Raw genomic sequence first — 21,357 nt, 5'->3', positions numbered from 1 at the left:
GACATCCAGCAGTTTTTGGGCGCTGTGAAAACACTGATCAGATGTTTCTGAAATGTTAAAAGTTTATTAGTAATAAAATAGTTATTAAAAATATAAACAATAAAAATAAAATAAGAAAAAGATAAAATAAAAATAAAATAAAATTTAAAAATAAAATCAGAGTAATAAAAATGTGGACAGCGAGGGTCAGGCACCACAAGCCGATGAAAAACAAAGAATTTCGGACATCTGCAAGTTTTTGGGCACTGTGGAAAATAACAATCAGTTATTTTTTAAATTTTAAAAATTTATTAGTAATAAAATAGTTATTAAAAATAAAAATAAAAATACAATAGTAACAAAAAAAATAAACTAATAAATAATATCAGAGTAATAAAAATGTGGACAATGAGGATGAGGACACCATGAGACGATAAAAAATGAAGAATTTTGGACATCCAGGAGTTCTTGGGCACCATGAAAAATGCCACTCGCTGGTTTTGAAAATGTTAAAAAATTAGTGATTCAAAAAGTTAATTAGTAATAAAATAGTTATAAAAATAGCAATGAAATCAGAGCAATAAGAATCTGGACAATGAGGGTCAGGACGATGACAAGACAATAAAAAGTGAAGAATTTCGGACATCCGGATGTTTTTGGGCACTGCAAAAAATGCCAATCAGTTGGTTTTTCAAATTGTAAAAGTTTATTAGTAATAAAACAGTTACTAAAAACCAGCGATAAAATCAGAGCAATAACAATGTGGACAATGAGGTCAGGACAGTGACAAGACAATAAAAAGCGAGGGATTACGGACGTCCGGATGGTTCGGGCACTGAGCTGCCAAAACCACGCCTTGAACAAGGAATAACCCAAAAGCAGCAGCCTGTTGCATATTCATCGATCTCATGCATGATGCATCAATCCTGTCCAGCCACAGAGCCCGGAGCAGTGGCAGCCTCTTCTCAATCCCGCGGCGCCCGCAGGGCTGAGCGGGGCACGGAGAGTGAATTTCCTTTAATCAGGGAGCCCTTGTGGCAGCACATTGCTCTGCCTCCCAGCATTTTCCACAGAGGAGCAGAGAGGGAAACGAGAGAGAAAACAATTTCTGTTTCTGCTCCTTGTTTTAGCATGTGGAACGTGTTTGGAGAATTGTTTAACAATTTGTTACCCAAATTGTTGTGGGGTGGTTGCTGGGTTGGGTTCTGGTGAGGATCGTTTGAGCCTGGGGCCAATCCAACCCACCTGGGGCTGGAATCTCAGAGAGGGTCACGAGTTGTGAGGAGTTCGATTTGGGAGTTAGAAAATGCAGGTTTGTAATTTTAGTATCTCCTTTAAACAGTATATTAATAGAAAAAGCGGGTTTGTAGTTTTAGTATCTCCTTTAAATAGAGTATTAATAGAAAAAGCAGGTTTGTAGTTTTAGTGTCTCCTTTAAACAGTATATTAATGTATATTAGTATAGTTCTAATAAAGAAACCATTCATCCTTCTGAGCTGGAGTCAGGCATCGTCATTTCTTCCCCCCGGCTCGCCTGCATTTACAATAATCTGTAAATTCTTTTTCTCTGCAAGATTTCGGTGTCCTGCGGCTGCTGTCCCGGTGCAAGTACCTCATTCCTTTCTTCCCACACACAGAGTTTCTGTTTTAACCACAAAAGCTCCGTTTTAACCACAAATCTGCATTTACCCTACCATTAAAATGTTAATACAGCACTACTAATCAATGTAACATAATACAAATCCTATTCAATTTAATACTTGCAAAAGCCAACCATAAAATATGCATTTTTCACAGAGGACATCCCGAGGCTGCTGCAGGGACAGCGATGTCACCGCTGTCACGTCGTCGGGGACGGTGACATCATCAGGGACATCGCTGCTGTCACTTCTCCCCTCTCCCCTCCCCACGCGGGATTTGAGACGAATTCGGGGAATTTTCTGGGAATTTTCATTGCAATTGTCCCAAATGCTGATGGGAATTCCTGGGGTGACGTCACTGGGGACACTTGGGGACATTCTGAGGACGCTCTGGGGACACTGATGGGGGTGGCGGTGGGTCAGGGGCTGAATGAGCCCCTCGGTGCCTTGCAGCAGAGCCGGGTTATAAATGACAATAGAATAATCAGCTTTTGAAATTCTGTATTGCCTTCTGCACGTTGTTATTGAGCAGGAGGATTTTGCTGTGGTACTTGGTATTGATATTGATTACTGATAATTCCTTGCAGCTGTTCGCTGGTAAAATAAAATCAATCAGTTTATGTGTGCAGTGTATAATAAATTTACTGCTTGAGTAATAAACAGATATTGTATCATAGGCCTTAATAAATTAAAAATAGATAAACATTAAATAGATTAATAACAAATACTGAAATAGAGACTATGCAATGTTAAAATACTTTTGTGTGACTGACTCAGGTGTAAAACAATTCAGTTGTTTCCCACATCTGCGGACCAGCCTCACCAGGTGATACCAGTGACACAAAGCTCAGAAGAATTTATGAATTTATCAGGGGGCCTGAAACAACAGGGTGGAACCATGAGAAGAAATCAAATATATCGACTTAATCTACAGAATGTTCTGCAGACAAGTCAGAGGTGAGACCCAAACACGAGTTCCTGGGACACCCAAACCTCCCGGGAGTGTTTGAATAATGTCAAAACTCAGGAGTGTGTTCGTGGCCCTGCAGTGGAACCGGATCCGGAGAACAAAGGGTCAAGTTGAGGGGGAGTTCTTTGGCCGAGCCCCAAAACCCTTTTTTATCCCTGATTAACTTTGTTTAGTAATCCCTTAGTGAACTTTGTTTTTCACACCCGGCTGGGATTTGGGGGGGCCGGGGGGGGTCCCTGGACAGCCCCCGCTGCTGAGCACTGACCCCCCCTCACCGAGCACCGGGACCCCCCAAAAACCGCACCCGCACCCCTTCAGTGCCCCCGACCCCCCCGAGCACCGGGCCCGGACCCCCCTTTGTGCCCCCCACCCATCACGGGGGTTCCGCCCCCTCCCCTTTGACCCCCAGAGCCGTGGGACCCCCGGGAACAGCGCCGGGACCGGGGGGCCCAGGGATGTGAGAATTGGATTCGTAAAGGATTCCCAAATCCTGGCAGAAAGCTCACACTGCCTTGGACTTGTCCATGCACACTCTGAGATTTTATTGTGCCAGGAATCCCCGGCCCGGATGGCAGCGATGGCCGCGTCCCAGCGGGCGTCGCGGAGCTCGGTGGCATCCCAGGCCAGCAGGGCCCGGCTGTCCTCGAGCCTGACCACCAACTCCTGCCAGGCCCAGCCCGCAGCTCTCACATCGGCCCAGGTGCCCCTGGGGTGGCCCCAAGCACGGCCAGGGCCTGGCCCAGGGAGGGGACACCACGGTGGCCCAGGGAGGTGACATCGCCCTGCTCGAGGGTCTCACCGAGACTCCAGGTGAAGTTCCTCAGGTTCCCGTGCAGGGACTCTGGGGACATGAGCTGCTGCTCGTCCCTCTGTAACCTGGTCACAGTGGCTGCTACCTCACTCAGGGTAGCCACCACATTCACCAGTGACTCCAGCTGGTACGGGGACACCTGGGGAGGGGACAAGGGAGGTGTCAGGGACCTGGTGGCACTTGTGGCCTCCAGCGGTGGCCCCTGTGTCCTCCCAGGGTCCCCTTTGTCCCCTCCCTGGAGGGCTCTGTTGTCCTCTCTGTCCCTTTGTCACCCCCTCATCCCCTCTGTCACACCCCTGTCACCCCCCACTGTCCCTTCTTCTTGCCCAGGGAGACTGAAACTGTGTCTGTGTCTCCCACAGTTTCTGCTCAGTCAGGCCTCAGATGTTGGGCCCCTTTATCAGCTCCATTGCTTTACTCTCTGTTTTATTCCCCATACAGGGACACCAGGGCTCTGCCCCACGGGGGTCACTGGGGATCATCCATCCCGGATCCTCCCATGGGGGATGGAGCTGCAGCAGCACACCAAGCTCTTCCCTCACTCTCTTCCCTCACTCCAAACTTCTTCCCTCACTCGGGGCACTCACAGGGCTTCCCTTAGTGGGGCGTCCGTTGGTGTTTGGTCAAGGTTGATCTCTGTGTGAAGCTCTTCCCACACTTCCCACACTCGTAGGGCCTCTCTCCAGTGTGGATGCGCTGGTGCTCAGTGAGGTGGGAGTTGTGCTTGAAGCCCTTCCCGCAGTCGGGGCAGCGGTAGGGCCTCTCCTCTGTGTGAATCCGCTCATGTAGGAGGACACTGGAGCTGGTCTGAAACCTCTTCCCACACTGGGGACACTCGTAGAGCCTCTCCGCAGTGTGGATGCGCTGGTGTTTTCTCAGGGCGGTGATCCACCCAAAGCTCTTCCCACATTCCAAGCACTCATAGGGCCGTTCCCCAGTGTGGACCACCTGGTGCTTGATCAGGCAAGACCTGTCTATGAAGCTCTTCCCACACTTCCCACACTCGTAGGGCCTCTCCCCAGTGTGGATGCGCCGGTGCTCAGTGAGGCTGGAGTTGTGCTTGAAGCCCTTCCCGCAGTCGGGGCAGCAGTAGGGCCTCTCCCCTGAGTGACTCCGCTCATGTCTGAGGAGATGGGAGCTGGTCCGAAACCTCTTCCCACACTCCCCACACTCGTAGGGCCTCTCCCCAGTGTGGATCCTCTCGTGCCGGATCAGGTGGTAGCTCCGGCTGAAACCCTTCCCACATTCCAAGCACTTGTGGGGCTTCTCCCTGCCATGAGGCTTCTCCACCAGCTCCGAGCTCCGCCTGGATCTCCGCCTGCCTTCCTGGCTCAAGGGGGCTCTTTCCTTCCCGCTGCTCCCTGGGCTGGGTTTGCAGCTCCTCCTCCTGCAGCATCTCCGGGGCTTTTCCTCCTCCTCCATCCAGCCACGGCCTGGAAATGAAAACTCCTGGTTTGGGGAAAAAACAAGAGAAGAGCACCTTGGACTGGAGGTTCCTCCTTGCCCAAGTTCATCCCAGGAAGTCATCGGGAATCTTGTGTCTGTAAGAACCTCCAAAACACCAAGATTCAGCCCAAAAATCCCGTAAACTTTCAAGACACAAAACAAAAACACCCCAAACACCAAAAGCCAGCAAAACCCTCCTCCAAAAGATAAATATTCAGCTGCCAAATAAAACCAAAGCACCAACATTTAGCTCAAGAAATCTCAGAAACACCAAGATTCACCCCGTGAAAATCGTGAATCCCCCTCAACGGTCACCTGCTACATGTGGAGGGAGCAGCGCTCCTGGGGCTGGGGGGAGGCTGCAACTATAAGGAGTGGTGGAAACTTGTACTGCTTCCTCTTTCTGCTCCTTCTCCTCCTCCTCTTGTGTCTCTACTCTTCCTCACACTCCTCTTCCTCCTGCTATTCCTCCTTCTCCTGCACAATCCCATCTTCTCCCGCCACCTGCATCACTTGACCATTTTGTTCCTCAAGCGTGCTTCTCCTTCCCTTCTCCTCCTGCCCCCAGCCCCAGCACCCACTGCCGGCTCCTTTCCATCCCCGGTTTCCAGGAGAGGAAAAGCAGGAGGTCCGGATGCCAGGGGTTTCTCTGCGCTGGCAGCGGCAGCACCGGGCGCAGAGGTGCGGCACCGGGAGCACGGGCTGGGGCCTGTGGGGAGCTGCGGGGCCGGGCCGGGGCTGTGGGGCAGCCGGGGCTCAGCGCCGGGCGCTGCCTGACCCCACCAGCCCCGGGCAGGGCCGGCAGTGGCCCCCGGCCCCCAGGAGGCTGCGGGACGCCCCGGCCGCTGCCCGGCCCCGGGGAGCTGCCGGCCCTGCCCGCCGGGGGGGCCGCCTTTGGACACTGCGGCAGGACAGGCACCGGCTCTGCCACACGGGCTGGGCAGGGACCCTGAGCACAACGGGGAAAACAAAGGAACAGCTGGGAAATGCAGAGTGCACATGGAAGGATCAGGATTTGCTGTTCAGGATTTGCTTTGGGTCCCTGCAGAAAGGAAAGGTTTTGCAGAAAGCTCAGCAGCTCTCAGAGGATGAGCACCCACAGGCAGTGACCGGGGCTGCAGGAGTGGCACAAGAAGCCCTGCAGCACTTGGGCACAAAGGCACAGCAGCTGAAGGCAAGAAGGGATGAGCAAAAGGCCAAGCTGAAGGCAAAGGCCATGGCAGAGTTCCCACAGCCCCTGAGGGATCAACCCCAGGGCCCAAGGGGGCCCCAGCACCCAGGGCATGACGGGGTCGGCCACAAGCACCTGGCAGAGGCATTGCCCTCCTGGCCAGGGCACAGCCCACCCAAACAGCCCCTGGGAAGGAGTCAGGGCTCCAGCTGCAGCCCACAAGGACACTGCAAGCACAGACAGCAGCACCCTCAGCAGGAGCAAGTCCACCCCTGCATGGACATGGATTGTCAGGGCTCTCTGAGCTCCCATCCCACTGGGGACCCACCACACTGGAGCCCTGCAGAACATTCAGGCTGGGTCTGCATCCAGAGGAGGCCTCTCCTGATGGACACAGGGGCCTCTCCATCCACTCGGAATCTTACACCTAAGGGGGGAAAATTGTAAAGGAATGTTTCAATTATTAAGGGAATAAATGGGAAAGTTGAACTGGTATCATTTGTTCAATCACTATTAGGATCTGTGGAGGATATGTTTGAAATGAACTTTTTTATTTTTCTTCCTACTGTCATTTTTATGAACCAGGAAGGAATTTGATGGTGGCATTGGAATATTGTAAAAGGTGGTACAGAGGCTATTGCTGCTGTACCTTTGTGTCAAATGTCTGGCAAGGCCTCTGCTCAGTGAACTCAGAGGCGTGGGCAGCCCCAAAAGGAAAATTTGATGTGGAGCCTCTCCAAGTTACTCGGAAGCAACCAGGACAAGTGGGGGCTAAAAGCAACACCCTGTTCCAGGGGAGGGAAGGAAGGGCTCACAGCCTGGTATGGAGTCCTTGCTAAAGGCAGGGCTTTTGGAGCCAGGGATGTCTCCCTACAGCACTCCTATCCTGCCAGTCAGGGAATCAGATGGCTCCAATGAGGAGGACAAGAAAAAGTGCTAGACAAAGCCTCTGTGAAAAGGCTGAATTTCTTGGCTAAAACATCTTTTAAGTATCTGAAAAAAAAAAGAAGTGCAAATAATGGAGACAAAGATTAAATATTTGGGACATAATGGGACTGAAGGTTTGTTGTGGTTTGACACAAAGAGGGTCTGGGAAATCTCAGAAGTAACATTTCCCAGCACCAAAAGGGAGCTGCGACAATTCTGAGGATTAACAGGGAATTACACAGCCTGGACTGAGGATTCTCTGTTCCGGACAGAACATTGTAGGACTTTGTAACCCCAGACAGCCTCCATGCTGTGGTATGGAAAGGAAAAAGTGAGCAAAACTTGAGAAAATGAAAACCCAAAAATATTGATGCCTCAGCCCTGGCTCTTCCAGACTCAGAAAAGAAATTGGAATTGTAGGTGAATATTAAACAGGGCCATGCCAAAGGAACTCTTGCGCCAAAATGTTTCACCCAGTGGCCAGAGTGGCCTCATTGTCTGCAGAATTGTGCAGCCACAGATTCAACAGAACTGAGGCCCAAAACCTGATGACAACAGGATCTCCAACTGTTCCAGTCTGCCATCAAGTTCAAGCTTTGATAACCAAAAGAGCCTCGCAATGGATGAGCAGTGCTCGGTTATTACAGTGTGAAACTTGTTCAGTGGCACAGGAGGATTCAGAACTGAGCACAGGGGAAGGGTTTAACCCAGCCTCCTGTTTGAACAGCCCACAGAGGGGCTGGGAAGAAACCCAGCACTGCATTCAAGTGACACAGCTCCAGACCCAGCCTGGGGGAGATTCAGGAGACATTGCCTGGCCTGAGGCAGAAAATGTCTTTGTGGATGGCTCTTCAAGGGCAGCAGAAGGGAAAAGAGTTCCAAGACACGCTGTTATTGAGGAAAGGGAATCAGACAAAGCGCAGGTTACCCCCCCCATGGTCAGCTCAACCAGCACAGCTGTGTGTGCTTGTAAGAGCCTGGCACTGAAATGCCCTGAGCAGGAAGGCTTCAATATCTTCTGGTGACACCATCTCACCTAACAGGGGGGCAAAAGCAATTCTGATTGCTCAGCAACCACTGGATCACTTATTAGGGTATGTCTAAAAGACATAATTTCAAGAAAAGTGACTGTGGAAGCAACAGACTCAGAGAGCAGAACTCATTTTACAGGAGATATCCTCCAGGGGCTTATGGCAGCTTTAGGAATACAATGGGACCTCCATAACCCCTGGCACCCCCAGAGCTCAGGCTGGGTACAAAGAATGAATGGGGAAAGAAAGAAACACCTTTGGAAGCTGGGGATAGAAACCAGGATGCCATGGGTACGGCTTTTGCCATTGGCTTGGGCAAGAAGAAGAGCCAGACCCAGGGCAGATATTCAATTATTTCCCCTTGCAATTGATCTCGGGAATTCCTTACCCTGGGAATTCTCCACCTAGTGCAGGGTGGAGATAAGGGATGCACATTTAAAACAGTCTGTGGCCAGAATCCTGTCTCTGGTGCAATCTCTCCCCCAGGAAGCTGGGCTGGCACAGAGCCTGCCTTGGCACTTTGCTGCTGCCAACATCCAAGCAGGACATGGGCTCTGCCTAAGGAGTGCAAAGCAGCACCACTGGTGGCCAAGTGGCGTGGCCCATGCCAAGGGGCCCCGAGGCCAGAAACAGCCGCCAGCACAGCTGAACACGGGGGGACCCCTCAGCCTGGGCTCCAGGTCTCTGCAGCCCCGGAGATTTGCACTTCCCGCCTGCAGCAGGAGGATGGGAGGCCCCCCTGAGCCTGCACTGAAGGCAGCGCAGCAGCAGCCAGGGCTCCACAGCGGGGCAAGGCCCTGGGCCTGCCCACACCTCCTCTGCTGAAATCCTCGGCCTGGCCACCCTCCCTGGGCAGCTCCAGCCACCGGGGCCAGCCCTTGCTGCCACTGCTGCAGCTTCAGTGCTCGCTGGGCCTGCACTGCCACAGCTGCTGGGGAGACACCGGGACAATTCCACTCTGGCTCTCACTCACACTCTGCCCTGCCTGCCAGTGCATCCATGGAAAATAGACCAGCTCATAGACTTGAACATTGTTAACCTTTGATTTCTCTACTCAGGCTTGCTTTGCCTTGGCCTTGGGGAAAGAAATGTTAAAGGTTTTGTTAAGGGATGTTACACCACTCAGTGGAGATGAGTTTAGCACCTCAACACACTGGGAATGGCCCGAAAGATACCCACAAAGATAACGACCAGCAGCAAAACATCAACCCCAGCAGCAAACAGCAACCAACACCTACCCCAGACACTGCCCCCGGCAGGGCTGCAGACACCTGGTCTGCAAAAGGCTGAGAAGGAAATCCAGCACTTCCCACCTCATTAACAGCACAAGCAAAGGAACACTCAAAAATGCACAACTTGAAACTACAGAACATTAAACCAATGGATTTAGATTGCTTTAGACTGTATCAATTTTGAGAAAACTCGAGTAAAACCCACATGTAATGGAACTATTTTCTCTGCACACCCGGGCTATGTGGGGCTGGAATGATTTCTGTTGCACATCCTGGCCAGAATCAAGGAATGCCTTGACTCTAACAATAAACATATTGGTGGAGTTTTTCTTTTTCCTGCAGTTCCAGTGCAAAGTTTAGAGCATTAGAGTATTTTTTGTAATAATCCTACTTCTGTATTTCTGGTTAGGTTTCGGTTAGGGATGTGAGAATGAATTTTTACTCCGAGAAGTAGAAAAAACTGAATTGCCTTGGAATTTTTTTGTGTATGTTTCTGTAAGAGATACCAAAATTTTGGTCTGGGTTTTTCAACACACACCTTTAGGCTGCACTTCACAAAACTAGAAGAGATTTAAAGGTGACCCTTTAAGTCACAAATACTAAATGGATTATTTGAAGGAAAAAAAAATAAAGCAGCAGGTTGTGGGGGAGGTGGCACATGTGAGGCTGCTGGAAGAGAAGCTGCATTCCAGGCACCCAGAAGGAGCTTCAGAAATGCAAATTAACACTGCTGGGGCAAAGTGGGGACAATGTACCTGGCTCTTCTTGCCTGGGGCAGGAATTGGCTGATTCCCTCTGCCCCTCACCCCAAGCCCTGCCTGCTTGCACAGATGGAATCTGCACAGCTGAAGGCAGAGCCCATGCTGAGGATCTCTGACTCTGCAACAGAAATGGCTGAAGCTGCAAAGGGAAACAGCAAATGGAGAATGTTGGGAAAACTGCACTAAAATAAGGGGGGGATCATCCCTCTGCCCACTCCAACATCTGCTGTCCCTGTCTGTGCTGTACAGGGTGTATCAGAGCACTGGGGGTTTTGCTATAACAAGTTCAGGGAAATCAGTTGGAATTCATGTATATGATGATGGAATAAGAAAAACGGGGTCAATTGATGCAGCCCCAGCTTGAGGCAGAGCCCAAAAACTGGGAAAAGTTTAACAGCCACCAGAACAAATTCTACAACACCATGGACCAGCCACTGGGAACCCCAACAAATTTGTTAAAAATGCATATTATATGGCTCTACGCAGATAGTTACTATATGTCTTATGTCATATTGATTAGTTGTGCTGTATTAACATATTAATAGTATAATAAATGTAGCTTTGCAGATAAAATGAAGCTTTAGTAGTTAAAAGAGAAACTAAGTATGTGGAGGAGGGGTTTAAGGAATGAGATACTCACTCAAGGAACACCTAAATTTTCCAGAGAAGAGGAAGTTATGGTTTTCTTACTATAAGAAGCTAATTGTGTATTGTTTTAAGGGTGATTCCTCTAGATCCCAAGGTATGCTCGTCTTGGTTTAAGTGCCTGAGCATCCGGACCTCCGTAATTCCTTGTTTTTTATTGTCATGTACATGTCCTAACTCTAAATTTTTATTACTCTAAATGTATTATTACTTTTTTCACCTTTTTACTATTATTAAACCTTTAAAATTTTAAAAACCAAGTGATTGAGTTTTTCACAAATTCCTATCAAAATGCAGAGAACCCATTTATTATTTAAATGGCATAATTAGATTACAAGCTGTCCTCGGAATAAGAACCAACCAGACAGCTCCAGCTCCTGACCTTCCTGCTGACCAAGCCACTGAAATGAGGAACACAACATTTCACCAGGGGATGGGATCAGGTTATCTGTTAGAAGAAAAAACAGGAGTTTGTGGAAAACTAAGTGACTCAAACTGATGTTGGCAAAGAGAAGACAAAGGAAAAGTGCTGAAAAAGATAACAAAGGAAATAGGAGAGTAGTTTATGTATTGGTCCAAACATGGAAAGGATGGGAATGGGACATGGTTTTGTGGCTCCCCAGCACACCAGGGGTTAAAGGAATGCTGCTTCTCCTCTTCTGTGCTGCAGCAACTCTCATCTTTTTACCATGCTCCACACCTTGGCAGTGCAGCTCATCCAGCAGCTGAGCCAGGGCATGCAGGTGGCAGCCAGGCCTCCTGATCCACAAACGGCTACAAAAGGACAGGGAATGAGGGCACCGAGAATAATCCCAAAACCAAAGAGGACCCGGGAAGGACAAAACAGAGTCAAGGAGTGAATCTGCCTGGAGATAGGGCCGGGCACTTGTAGATAAGGAAGTAACTCTACAAAGTGTGTCAGTCAGCTGTGGAACACCAGAAGGCACAACACCTTCAGCACTGACCTGGCCTGCAGAGAGAGCGGGGCTCAGCCAGCACAACCAGAAGCAGCAGTATTCCTTTTTGCATTATAAAAAACAGGCAAAGCAATATTTTCAGGCTTTCTTTTGCAGAATTCCCTACCACAGGCAGGTTAAAGCCAGCAAGTTTGTCTTTGCTTAGGATTCAGGGAGTACATTTCACAATCACACTGGTGCCGGACTAATAAAAAGGTGTGGGAACTCAAAATGTCTCTCAGACATTTTTAGAGGTTCCAGGCCCTGGTCAGAAGCATTCTAGACCCTGGCAGACAGCTGAAAAACAGCTGTGATTTTGAGTTTGAGCCATGGAATGAATGACCAACTTTGGAGATGGAACAAGCAGTCACAAAAGGTTAAATAGTATAGTGTAAGTAATTACAAAGTAGAGGGGAAATTTTTTTAGTATCGTACAGGGGGGTTTTAACACTTGTACAGGGGGGTTTTCACTTTGTACATGGGGGTCAGAAGTTCTAACATGGAGGAAAGTGGGCTGATCCTGTTCTTCCTCCTTCTTCTTCCTTACCTCCATGTTCTTGGTGATGTTGGCACTCACAGATTGGTTTAGAGTAGAAAAACACTTGGCAACGTAGGTAGTAGGTATTGGGGAATAATTGTAAACATGTTATACGTAATATATCATATAAAATATAGCAGCAGCCCTGGGTGGGGGAAGAGACGAAGAAGACAGCAGAGAGAGAGGATGTCAGGGTGTGTGTGTGCCTCTACCCAGGCCGCTGATCAAATAGCCACAGTCCAAGAACATAATCTGTTAGATAACTAGCAATAAACTGCCTTGAGACCGAACAGCTAAAGCCTGTGGAGTTTTTCTTTGGAAGCACGGGTTGGAGGAGGAATTTCACCACCACATGTGGCCCCAAAACACGGCTGGGGTTCTCACAGGGGGGAATCATCCCTCTGCCCACTCCAAGATCTACTGCCTCTGTCTGTGCTCTACAGGGTGTATCAGAGCAGTGGGGTTTTGCTATAACAAGTTCAGGGAAATCAGTTGGAATTCAAGTATATGATGAAGGAGTAAGAAAAAAAATGGTCAATTGATGCAGCCCCAGCTTGAGGGAACGCCCAAACATGGGGAAAAGATGAACGGCCACCAGAACAAATCCTACAACACCATGGACCAGCCCCTGGGAAGCAAAATGATTTTGTGAAAAATACATGTTATATGGCTCTGTGCAGATAGTTACTATATGTATTATGTTATATTGATTAGTTGTGCTGTATTAACATTTTAACAGTATGGTAAATGTAGCTTTGTAGATAAAATGAAGCTTTAGTAGTTAAAAGAGAAAATATGCATGCGGGGGTTTACGAAATGAGAACACCTAAATTCGCTCTAGGAACACTTAAATTCTCCAGACAAGAGGAATTTAAGGTCTTCTTACTAGAAGAAGCTAATTTCTTCTGGCCATGCTCAGACTGGAGGATGCCGTGGGGATTAAAAAAAACAGTTGACATACAACAGACAGACTTTCTTGTTTGAAATAGAATGTATACATAATCATGAAGGATATATGAATATGCAACAGTGTATTTTTTTAGGGGTGATTCCTTTATTCACAAGATATGCTTGTTGTGGCTTAAGTGCCCAAGAGACCATCCAGACATATGTAAGTCTTTGTTTTTATTGTCTTGCAATTGTCCTAACTCTAAATTTTTATTAGTTTCATTGTATTCCTACTTTTATAACCATTTTACTAGTATTTAACTTCTAACATTTTAAAAACCAAGTGATTGGCGTTTCTCACAAATTCCTATCAGGAGACAGAGAACCCATTTAGCATTTCAATGGCATCATTAGATTAAAAGCTGTCCTCGGAATAAGAACCAACCAGACAGCTCCAGCTCCTGACCTTCCTGCCGACCAAGCCACTAAAATGAGGAACACAACATTTCACGAGGGGATGGGATCAGATTATCTCTTAGCAGAAAAAGGAGGAGTTTGTGGAAAACTAAGTGTCTGAATCTGCTGCTGGTAAAGAGATGGCAAGGGAAAAGTGGTGAAAAAGCTAACAAAGGAAATAGGAGAGCAGTTTATGTATTGCTCCAAACATGGAAAAGATGGAAATGGGACAAGTTTTCGTGGCTCCCAGGCACACCAGAGGTTAAAGGAATGCTGCTTCTCCTCTTCTGTGCTGCAGCAACTCTCATCTTTTTACCATGCTCCACACCTTGGCAGTGCAGCTCATCCAGCAGCTGAGCCAGGGCATGCAGGTGGCAGCCAGGCCTCCTGATCCAAAAACAGCTACAAAAGGACAGGGAATGAGGGCACCGAGAATAATCCCAAAACCAAAGAGGACCCGGGATGGACAAAACAGAGTCAAGGAGTGAATCTGCCTGGAGATAGGGCCAGGCACTTGTAGAGAAGAAAGTAACGAGAGAAACCATCAGTCCCAATAAATGTTACAAATTGACCCAGACAGCTGCTCAAAGTCCCGCTACATTCCCGAACCTCGAGGAGCAGCACAAAGACTTAACAGAGCCATGAATATCCGCTGTTCTACAAAAGGAGGGTGCACATTAACGAGGACAGGCTCCAGGCGCATCGGGAAGTCGGAACCTTCCAAGGAACTCAGCCGGTGGGCAAAGGCAGAGGGAGATGCGGCCGGGAAGATGAGGATAAAAAGGAGGCTGCGGACTACAAGCACGGCAGAGAGCGCACGGCAAATGCCCCACGGCCTCTGCCCCTGCTCGGCAATAAAGTCACTTTGACAGGACTCCTCGCTCTCCTCCGGGCACACAAACCTCCGGCGACGGGAATTTCCCCGCCCGCTCCCGGCCGCGGGGCAGCCCCTCTGTCCTACCCACAGCAGCCGGGCCGAGCCAGCGCTGCTCCGGCAGCGGCTCCTGCCCGGCCCCGGCGGGAAGGAGACCGCGGGCAGCCGCTCCCGCAGCGCCCTCGGCCCGGGGCCGGCACGGGCCGGACACGGCACCGGCGAGCCGCCGGAGCCCCCTGCCGCCCCCTCCGCCCGCAGCCGGCCCCGAGCCCCCGCAGAGCCCAGCGCGGCTCCCACCTGCGCCGGGGCCGCCTCCGAGCTCCGCCGCCGCCGCCTCACCGCGCTCCGGCCGCTGCCGCCGCTGCCGGGCCCGCACAGCCGCTCGGCCAATGGCGGCGCTGCGCGGCCACGGCCGCCCTCAGCCCGCCGCCGGGGCCGCGCCGCGCCCCGCTCCCACCAATCAGCGCGCCGCAACCGCGACTGACGGCACCGGCGGCCAATGGCAGCGAGCTCGGGGCGGGCTCTGCGCACGGCCCCGCCTCGCCCCGCGCTCTCGGCGCCCCCGGGCTGCGTGAGGGGAAAGCCGGAGATGAGGAACAGCCCCGGCACGGGCCCGGGCCCGAGCCGGGATTGAGCTGCCCACACAAACAAACTTCTCCGCGCCTCCCGCCACGGCTTTCCCGGCCCTGCGCCCCCCGTGCCTCCGCCTCTGCGGGAAGCCCAGGAGCCTCACTTCTCCTGCCCCTCGTTAACGCGTCAGTGCTTCGCTTTGATTTCCCCCAAAAAGGGAAACCTGCCCCAAGCCCTGTGGGTGGGTGGGACAGGGGAGAGATTTCTGTCAGAAAACTCCAAAGCCTCAGAGCAGGAGAAGGAGAAGTCAGTGCAGAGCCTTAAATGCAGCTTTCCCCACGCCTCCCTGCTCCCAGCTGCACCTCCTCCCCCGGCAGGGCAGGAGACAGGGAATGGGGCCATGCTCAGCTCATCCCCCGGGGCTTCTCCCTCTGCTCAGGGACAGGAGTCGTTCCCTGCTGCACCCTGCGCTCTCTCCCGGCCGAGACTTCTCCAGGAACTTCTCGGAGCGGAGTCCATCCCCTGGGCACAGCCCCCTCCGAGTGCTGCAGCGTGGGTCACTGTGCCACGGGCTCAGTCCTGCCAGGACAGGCTGCTCCAGCGGGGCCCCTCTGCCCGCGGGCTCACAGCCTCCTCTCAGGCATCGCCGAGCTCCAGCCCGGCTCCTGCAGGGGCTGCAGGGGATCTCTGCATCCCCATGGACCTGCAGGGGATCTCTGCATCCCCATGGACCTGCAGGTGGGTCTCTGCAGCCCCATGGATCTGCAGGTGGGTCTCTGCAGCCCCATGGATCTGCAGGTGGGTCTCTGCAGCCCCATTCTAATATATGTTGTGGAATAATTCGTTCTTATGTAAAATATACATCAAGTCAGTTGTGCTTGTACAAAAAGATTCTTAAAGTTTTAAATGACCAGTGGCTGCAGCCGGGGTGGAGAAACCACAGTTGGCAGAGAAAGATGGACTTAATTTAGAAATGAAAAAAGGTGGCTTTGTACAGAGATGGGTCCTTTCCGGGGAAAATCCAGCAGACACCCAGCATGAAGAATGCATATATGTTAGTTTAATTAGTAGTGCTGTATTAACATTTTAATAGCATGGTAAATGTAGTTTCATAGTTAAAATGAAGCTTTAGTAGTTAAAACATAAAATATCTATGTGGCTTTTCTTTTAAGGCATGAGATACTCGCTTTGAGGTAACCATCACAGAACACCTAAGTCTTCCAGTGAATAGGAAATTATGGCTTTCTTATCAGAAGAAGCAAATTTCTTCACCCCTTGCTCAGACTCAAAGACGCCATGGAGATTAAAGGAAACACTTGTCATATAACAGTCAGAGTGTCTTGTTTTAAACAGAATGTATGCATAACCATGAAGAATATATGAATATGCAATAGTGTAATTTTAAGGGTGATTCCTTTGTTCACAAAGTATGCATGTTGTGGCTTAAGTTCCCAAGAGCATCCAGACATCCTTAAGTCTTTGGTTTTTATTGTGTTTAATTGTCCTAACTCTAAATTTTTATCACTCTAATTGTATTAGTATTTTAATAACTATGTTATTATTATTAAAATTTTCAAGGCCAAGTGATTGGCGTTTTTCACAACTATGGTGGCAAAGATGGTTTCTAACACCTCTCTGCCGGGGCCTGAGGAGAGTCAGGGTGAGGAAGACGGGTCCTGCCCTATTTAGGCAGCCTCGCTCTGTTCCTCTGGTGTGTGACCACAGACACAGGTTATGATCCATGGGCAAAAGGAGACAATAAAACAAAGAAAAGGGAAAGGATTCCCTAAACCCTTGGTAATTAGCCCCTGAGACTAAAGTGTACACGAAGAACCAAGACCCAAGGACAAAGGACAGGTGAGTATTTGTTGGGATGGGGTGGATAAGGGGGGAATGAGTGATTGCTGCAGTCTCTCATGCTGTGTTTTGTCTTTTTCGTGAGAAAAGCGGCCAGTAAAGAGACCAAGGGAGTGATAAAAAAGAGAGAATCCCCCCCACCCCGGGGAAACTGGGACTGGGTCTTAGGGAAGAAGTGGAACCTCGTGGAGAGAAGCCAAAAGTTTTCCTGGCAGTGGAAAAACAGGGGAAAAAAAAATTTAAAAAAAAGAAAAAAGAAGGGGCCCCAAAAAATTCTGCTGGATTGAGGGATAAGTGTGCCCAAGAGCATCCAGGATTAAACCTGCTGGGTTGAGGGATTTGCATTCCAAGAGCACCCAGGGTTGCCAGATTGAGGATATGCCCACGGGGATCTGGGGTTGCACAACAGTAACATTAACACCTAAAATTCTGCTGGGTTGAGAGACATCCAGGATTAAACATGCTGGGTTGATGGATTAACATTCCATGAGCACTCAGGATGTAGATATGTAATGTAGACTGTTTGAAAGTGAAAGGTATCTTCTTGTTGTATGTGAGAGTGAGTGAAAAATAAAAGTGAGTAAATGTAGATTAATGGAAGTGTATATAATGTAGATTGTTTATTTTGAGCTTTACTTTATCTCGTTGGAGGGAGATGGATTGTGTTGAATGGTATTGTGAGAGAAAGGACTTTTTGAGTAGTTGAAAGAAGGTGGTATTCAGGTTGTTAGAGAAAGTGGGAAACAGAGGCAGAGGACTTGTGAAGAAACGTGAGGAATGGACTATCACATCTAAACTGGTGACACCAAATTGACTTTCAACCAGGACCGGGTGGTAATGGTTTGGGAAGACCCACATGATCCAAGGCAGGTACAAAGAATAACACCTAACTGAGAAATAAGGCAAAGCTTGCATCACTGGTTCTAAGCCCTGCCTGAATAAACCCTGAGACGCCTCCGACACCTCCTTGGCAGAGGAACACTGCCACTTCAAACAGGAGGATCGGGAGTGTTTGAGTCAAAGAGTTCTTATAGTCTGGCCTTAGCCTGTGGTTTGTACAGGGAAGAAAGGAAATTGCCATCAGTGCTATACTGTATACTTTATGTGATTCATCCCAATACTGGACACGCCAGCTGGGTTACAAGTGAATGTTCAAATTATGGGAATAATTGGTGTTGTATCTCACAAAATCTATGTTCTCGTTGCAAGAGGTATCAGTACTGAATCAATTCCCAATACAGATAGAACTCAAAACAACTGAAGTAATAACTCTGTTTTGTAGATGGGAATTATCAGTGCCTGTTGACTGAGAGATACCTGAGGAACAATGTGAAACCACAGTTAAGGAGTGTCAAAAAGGACTTGCCTAAAAATATCAGTAAAAAGGAGTGACAAGGGAAACAGAGGGCAAGCCTGGATTGAGCACTGTACTCACCAGGGAGAAGATCACACGTACCTGCTGTGGGCAGCAACCCCACAGGCAGGGGAGGTGGGGGTATAAGCCATGCCAGACCTCTGTCATTCCTGTTTCTGTCTCTCATTTGTTGTCTTTTCCCTTCTGAGATAGCAGCAAGATCGTGTCACAAATGTTACAGAAAGTGTTACATGGAAAGAAACCAAAGTTCCTTTTTGTTACACACACCCATGTCAACAGCCACAGACCCACACAAATTGAGTACCTGCAGGCAAAATGGGGAAAAATATTGGATTATAAGGAAATTAGGAAAATGTGATAATAGATGGGGCATCGAATGTCTGAGAGAGATGGATTTGCTTTACATTTGATCTTAGAGATATAGTCCAAGATTTGGTATAAAGACAATTAATAAACAAAAAGGTGAAACCAGCACAGCAATCTAGCTCTGTATTGACTCCAAATTATATACTGCATCATATTATAGGCCTCCACGCTGTTATAGAGGAGATAACAAACAAAGCTGCTCAGGCACTGGAATTAATATCAAATCATAAAGGCCAGACAAAAACTGCAGTGTACCAGAATAGGCTGGCTTTAGACCATTTATTGGCTAATGAAGGGGTGTTTGTGGAAAGTTTAATATATCAGATTGTTGAAAATAGATGACAACGGGGAGGTCATCCTAGAAAAAAACAACCCAGATACCAATCCAAAAATGGGAAAACAGTGTTAAAAACTAACTAGTGGGGTAATGTATTGAGGATGGGATGGTGGAAGAAATGGGGATTCTTCCATTTATGTATTATAACTGTTATAAATTAAAGTTTGTCTAGACAAATTAAATGAAAAAAAAATATATTTATTTTGCAATCAAATTCTACCTAACCAGCCACAAGGAAAGAAGAGAGCCGAGCCTGGGGTCGGCCCTGGGTGTGCAACAAAGAGGTCAGCCTCAGCAGAGGTTTTCCTCTATGCCCACACACCTCCATCCTGGCACAAGCGGTTTTTATAGGGAAAATTCTGCCTGAGGCCAAGATTTCAACAATCAGTCTTTTCTTCCATTAAGAGTCTATATGTTAATGAGATTTTCTTTTTTGGTGATGAGGGAGAACAATTCAGTGTCTGGAGTTTGTTGAATCCCTTGATGAAATTTACGGGAGGGAACGCTGCATTCACCTGTGTCTGCCCAAGGATTTCCATGATATCCATCTCGGGTCCTTCAGGCAGGGATCAGCACCGGGGGTTCCTGTATCTCCCCAGCCATGGCCCATCTCCTGGGGAGCCGCACCTTCTTACTTGTAAATCAGTTTCCAATATACACCCGGTCTCACCTGCGAGGGTGGAGGGGAATCCTAATACAAACGTGTAGAGTGTTAGAGTGTTCTAACAAATCTAAAAAATATTCAATGTCACATATATCATATTAGAATCGGCACCAATTATATCTGCTACATATAACAGTATGGGAAATGTAGCTTTGTAGATAAAATGAAGCTTTAGTAGTTAAAAAAGAAACTATGTATGTGTGTGTTGGGGGGGGGGGGGGGGTTTAAGGAATGAGATACTCGCTTCAAGGAGCACGCAAATTCTCCAGAGAAGAGCAATTTATGGTTTTCTTATTAGAAGAAGCTGATTTCTTCACGCCTTGCTCAGACTCGAAGACCCCGTGGGAATTAAAGAAAACAGTTGACATACAACAGACAGAGTTTTCTGTTTCAAATATAATGTATGCATAACCACGAAGGATATATGAATATGCAACAGTGTATTGTTTTAGGGGTGATTCCTTTATTCACAAGGTACATTCCTCTTGGATTAAGTACCAGAGAGCATCTGGACCTCAGATATTCTTTCCTTTTTATTGTCTTGTAATTGTCTTAACTCTAAATTTTTATCAGTCTAATTATATTCCTATTTTTTCCACCATTTTATTATTATTAAACTTTTAAAATTCTAAAAACCAAGTGATTGGCATTTTTCACAAATTCCTATCAGGAGACAGAGAACCCATTTATCATTTCAATGGCATCATTAGATTAAAAGCTGTCCTCGGAATAAGAACCAACCAGACAGCTCCAGCTCCTGACCTTCCTGCCGACCAAGCCACTGAAATGAGGAACACAACATTTCACCAGGGGATGGGATCAGATTATCTGTGTGCAGAAAAAACAGGAGTTTGTGGAAAACTAAATGACTCAAACTGCTGCTGGCAAAGAGATGACATGGGGAAAGTGTTGAAAAAGATAATAAAGGAAATAGGAAAGCAGTTTCTGTATTGGTCCAAGCATGGAAAGGATGGGAATGAGACACGGTTTTCTGGCTCCCCGGCAGACCAGGGGTTAAACGTTGGGAGTCTCCTGGATTGTCCCCGGAAAGCGCCCATCTCTGCACCGAGCTACCTTTTTTCATTTGTAAATTAGGTCTTTCTTTCTCTGCCAACTGTGGTTTCTCCAGCCCCGGCTGCAGCCACTGGTCATTTAAAACTTTAAGAATCTTTTGTACAAGCACAACTGACTTGATGCATATTTTATATAAGCACGAATTATTCCATAACATATATTACAATGGGGCTGCGGAAATCTCCCTGCAGGTCCATGGAGATGCAGAGACCCCCTGCAGGTCCATGGGGGTGCAGAGATCCCCCTGCAGGTCCATGGGGGTGCAGAGATCTCCTGCAGGTCCATGGGGATGCAGAGATCCCCTGCAGCCCCTGCAGGAGCCGGGCTGGAGCTCGGCGATGCCTGAGAGGAGGCTGTGAGCCCGCGGGCAGAGGGGCCCCGCTGGAGCAGCCTGTCCTGGCAGGACTGAGCCCGTGGCACAGTGACCCACGCTGCAGCACTCGGAGGGGGCTGTGCCCAGGGGATGGACTCCGCTCCGAGAAGTTCCTGGAGAAGTCTCGGCCGGGAGAGAGCGCAGGGTGCAGCAGGGAACGACTCCTGTCCCTGAGCAGAGGGAGAAGCCCCGGGGGATGAGCTGAGCATGGCCCCATTCCCTGTCTCCTGCCCTGCCGGGGGAGGAGGTGCAGCTGGGAGCAGGGAGGCGTGGGGAAAGCTGCATTTAAGGCTCTGCACTGACTTCTCCTTCTCCTGCTCCGAGTCTTTGGAGTTTTCTGACAGAAATCTCTCCCCTGTCCCACCCACCCACAGGGCTTGGGGCAGGTTTCCCTTTTTGGGGGAAATCAAAGCGAA

General features: G+C 48.8%; 1 protein-coding gene across 1 annotated transcript; it reads right to left on the bottom strand.

Annotated features, from left to right (window-relative positions):
* Window positions 1–662: 662 nt before the first annotated feature.
* Window positions 663–14,682, bottom strand: LOC144247633 (uncharacterized). Its single transcript, XM_085565336.1, has 3 exons — window positions 14,623–14,682; window positions 3,988–4,833; window positions 663–3,539 (listed from the first exon to the last, which is right to left on the bottom strand). The coding sequence occupies exon 2, from the start codon at window positions 4,820–4,822 to the stop codon at window positions 3,998–4,000; it is 825 nt and encodes a 274-aa protein (XP_085421462.1). The 5' UTR covers window positions 4,823–4,833; window positions 14,623–14,682; the 3' UTR covers window positions 663–3,539; window positions 3,988–3,997.
* Window positions 14,683–21,357: the final 6,675 nt, after the last annotated feature.

This window comes from Lonchura striata, chromosome 35 (genome assembly GCF_050655825.1).
Source record: "Lonchura striata isolate lonStrDom1 chromosome 35, ASM5065582v1, whole genome shotgun sequence".
In the NCBI taxonomy this organism is placed as follows: domain Eukaryota; kingdom Metazoa; phylum Chordata; class Aves; order Passeriformes; family Estrildidae; genus Lonchura; species Lonchura striata.
The sequence above is the reverse complement of the archived record's forward strand: the minus strand, read 5'-3'. Positions and strand labels throughout refer to the sequence as shown.

Bases quoted from the DNA above. Each gene is read 5' to 3' on its own strand.
- LOC144247633 (XM_085565336.1), bottom strand. From the start codon at position 4,822: ATGGAGGAGGAGGAAAAGCCCCGGAGATGCTGCAGGAGGAGGAGCTGC.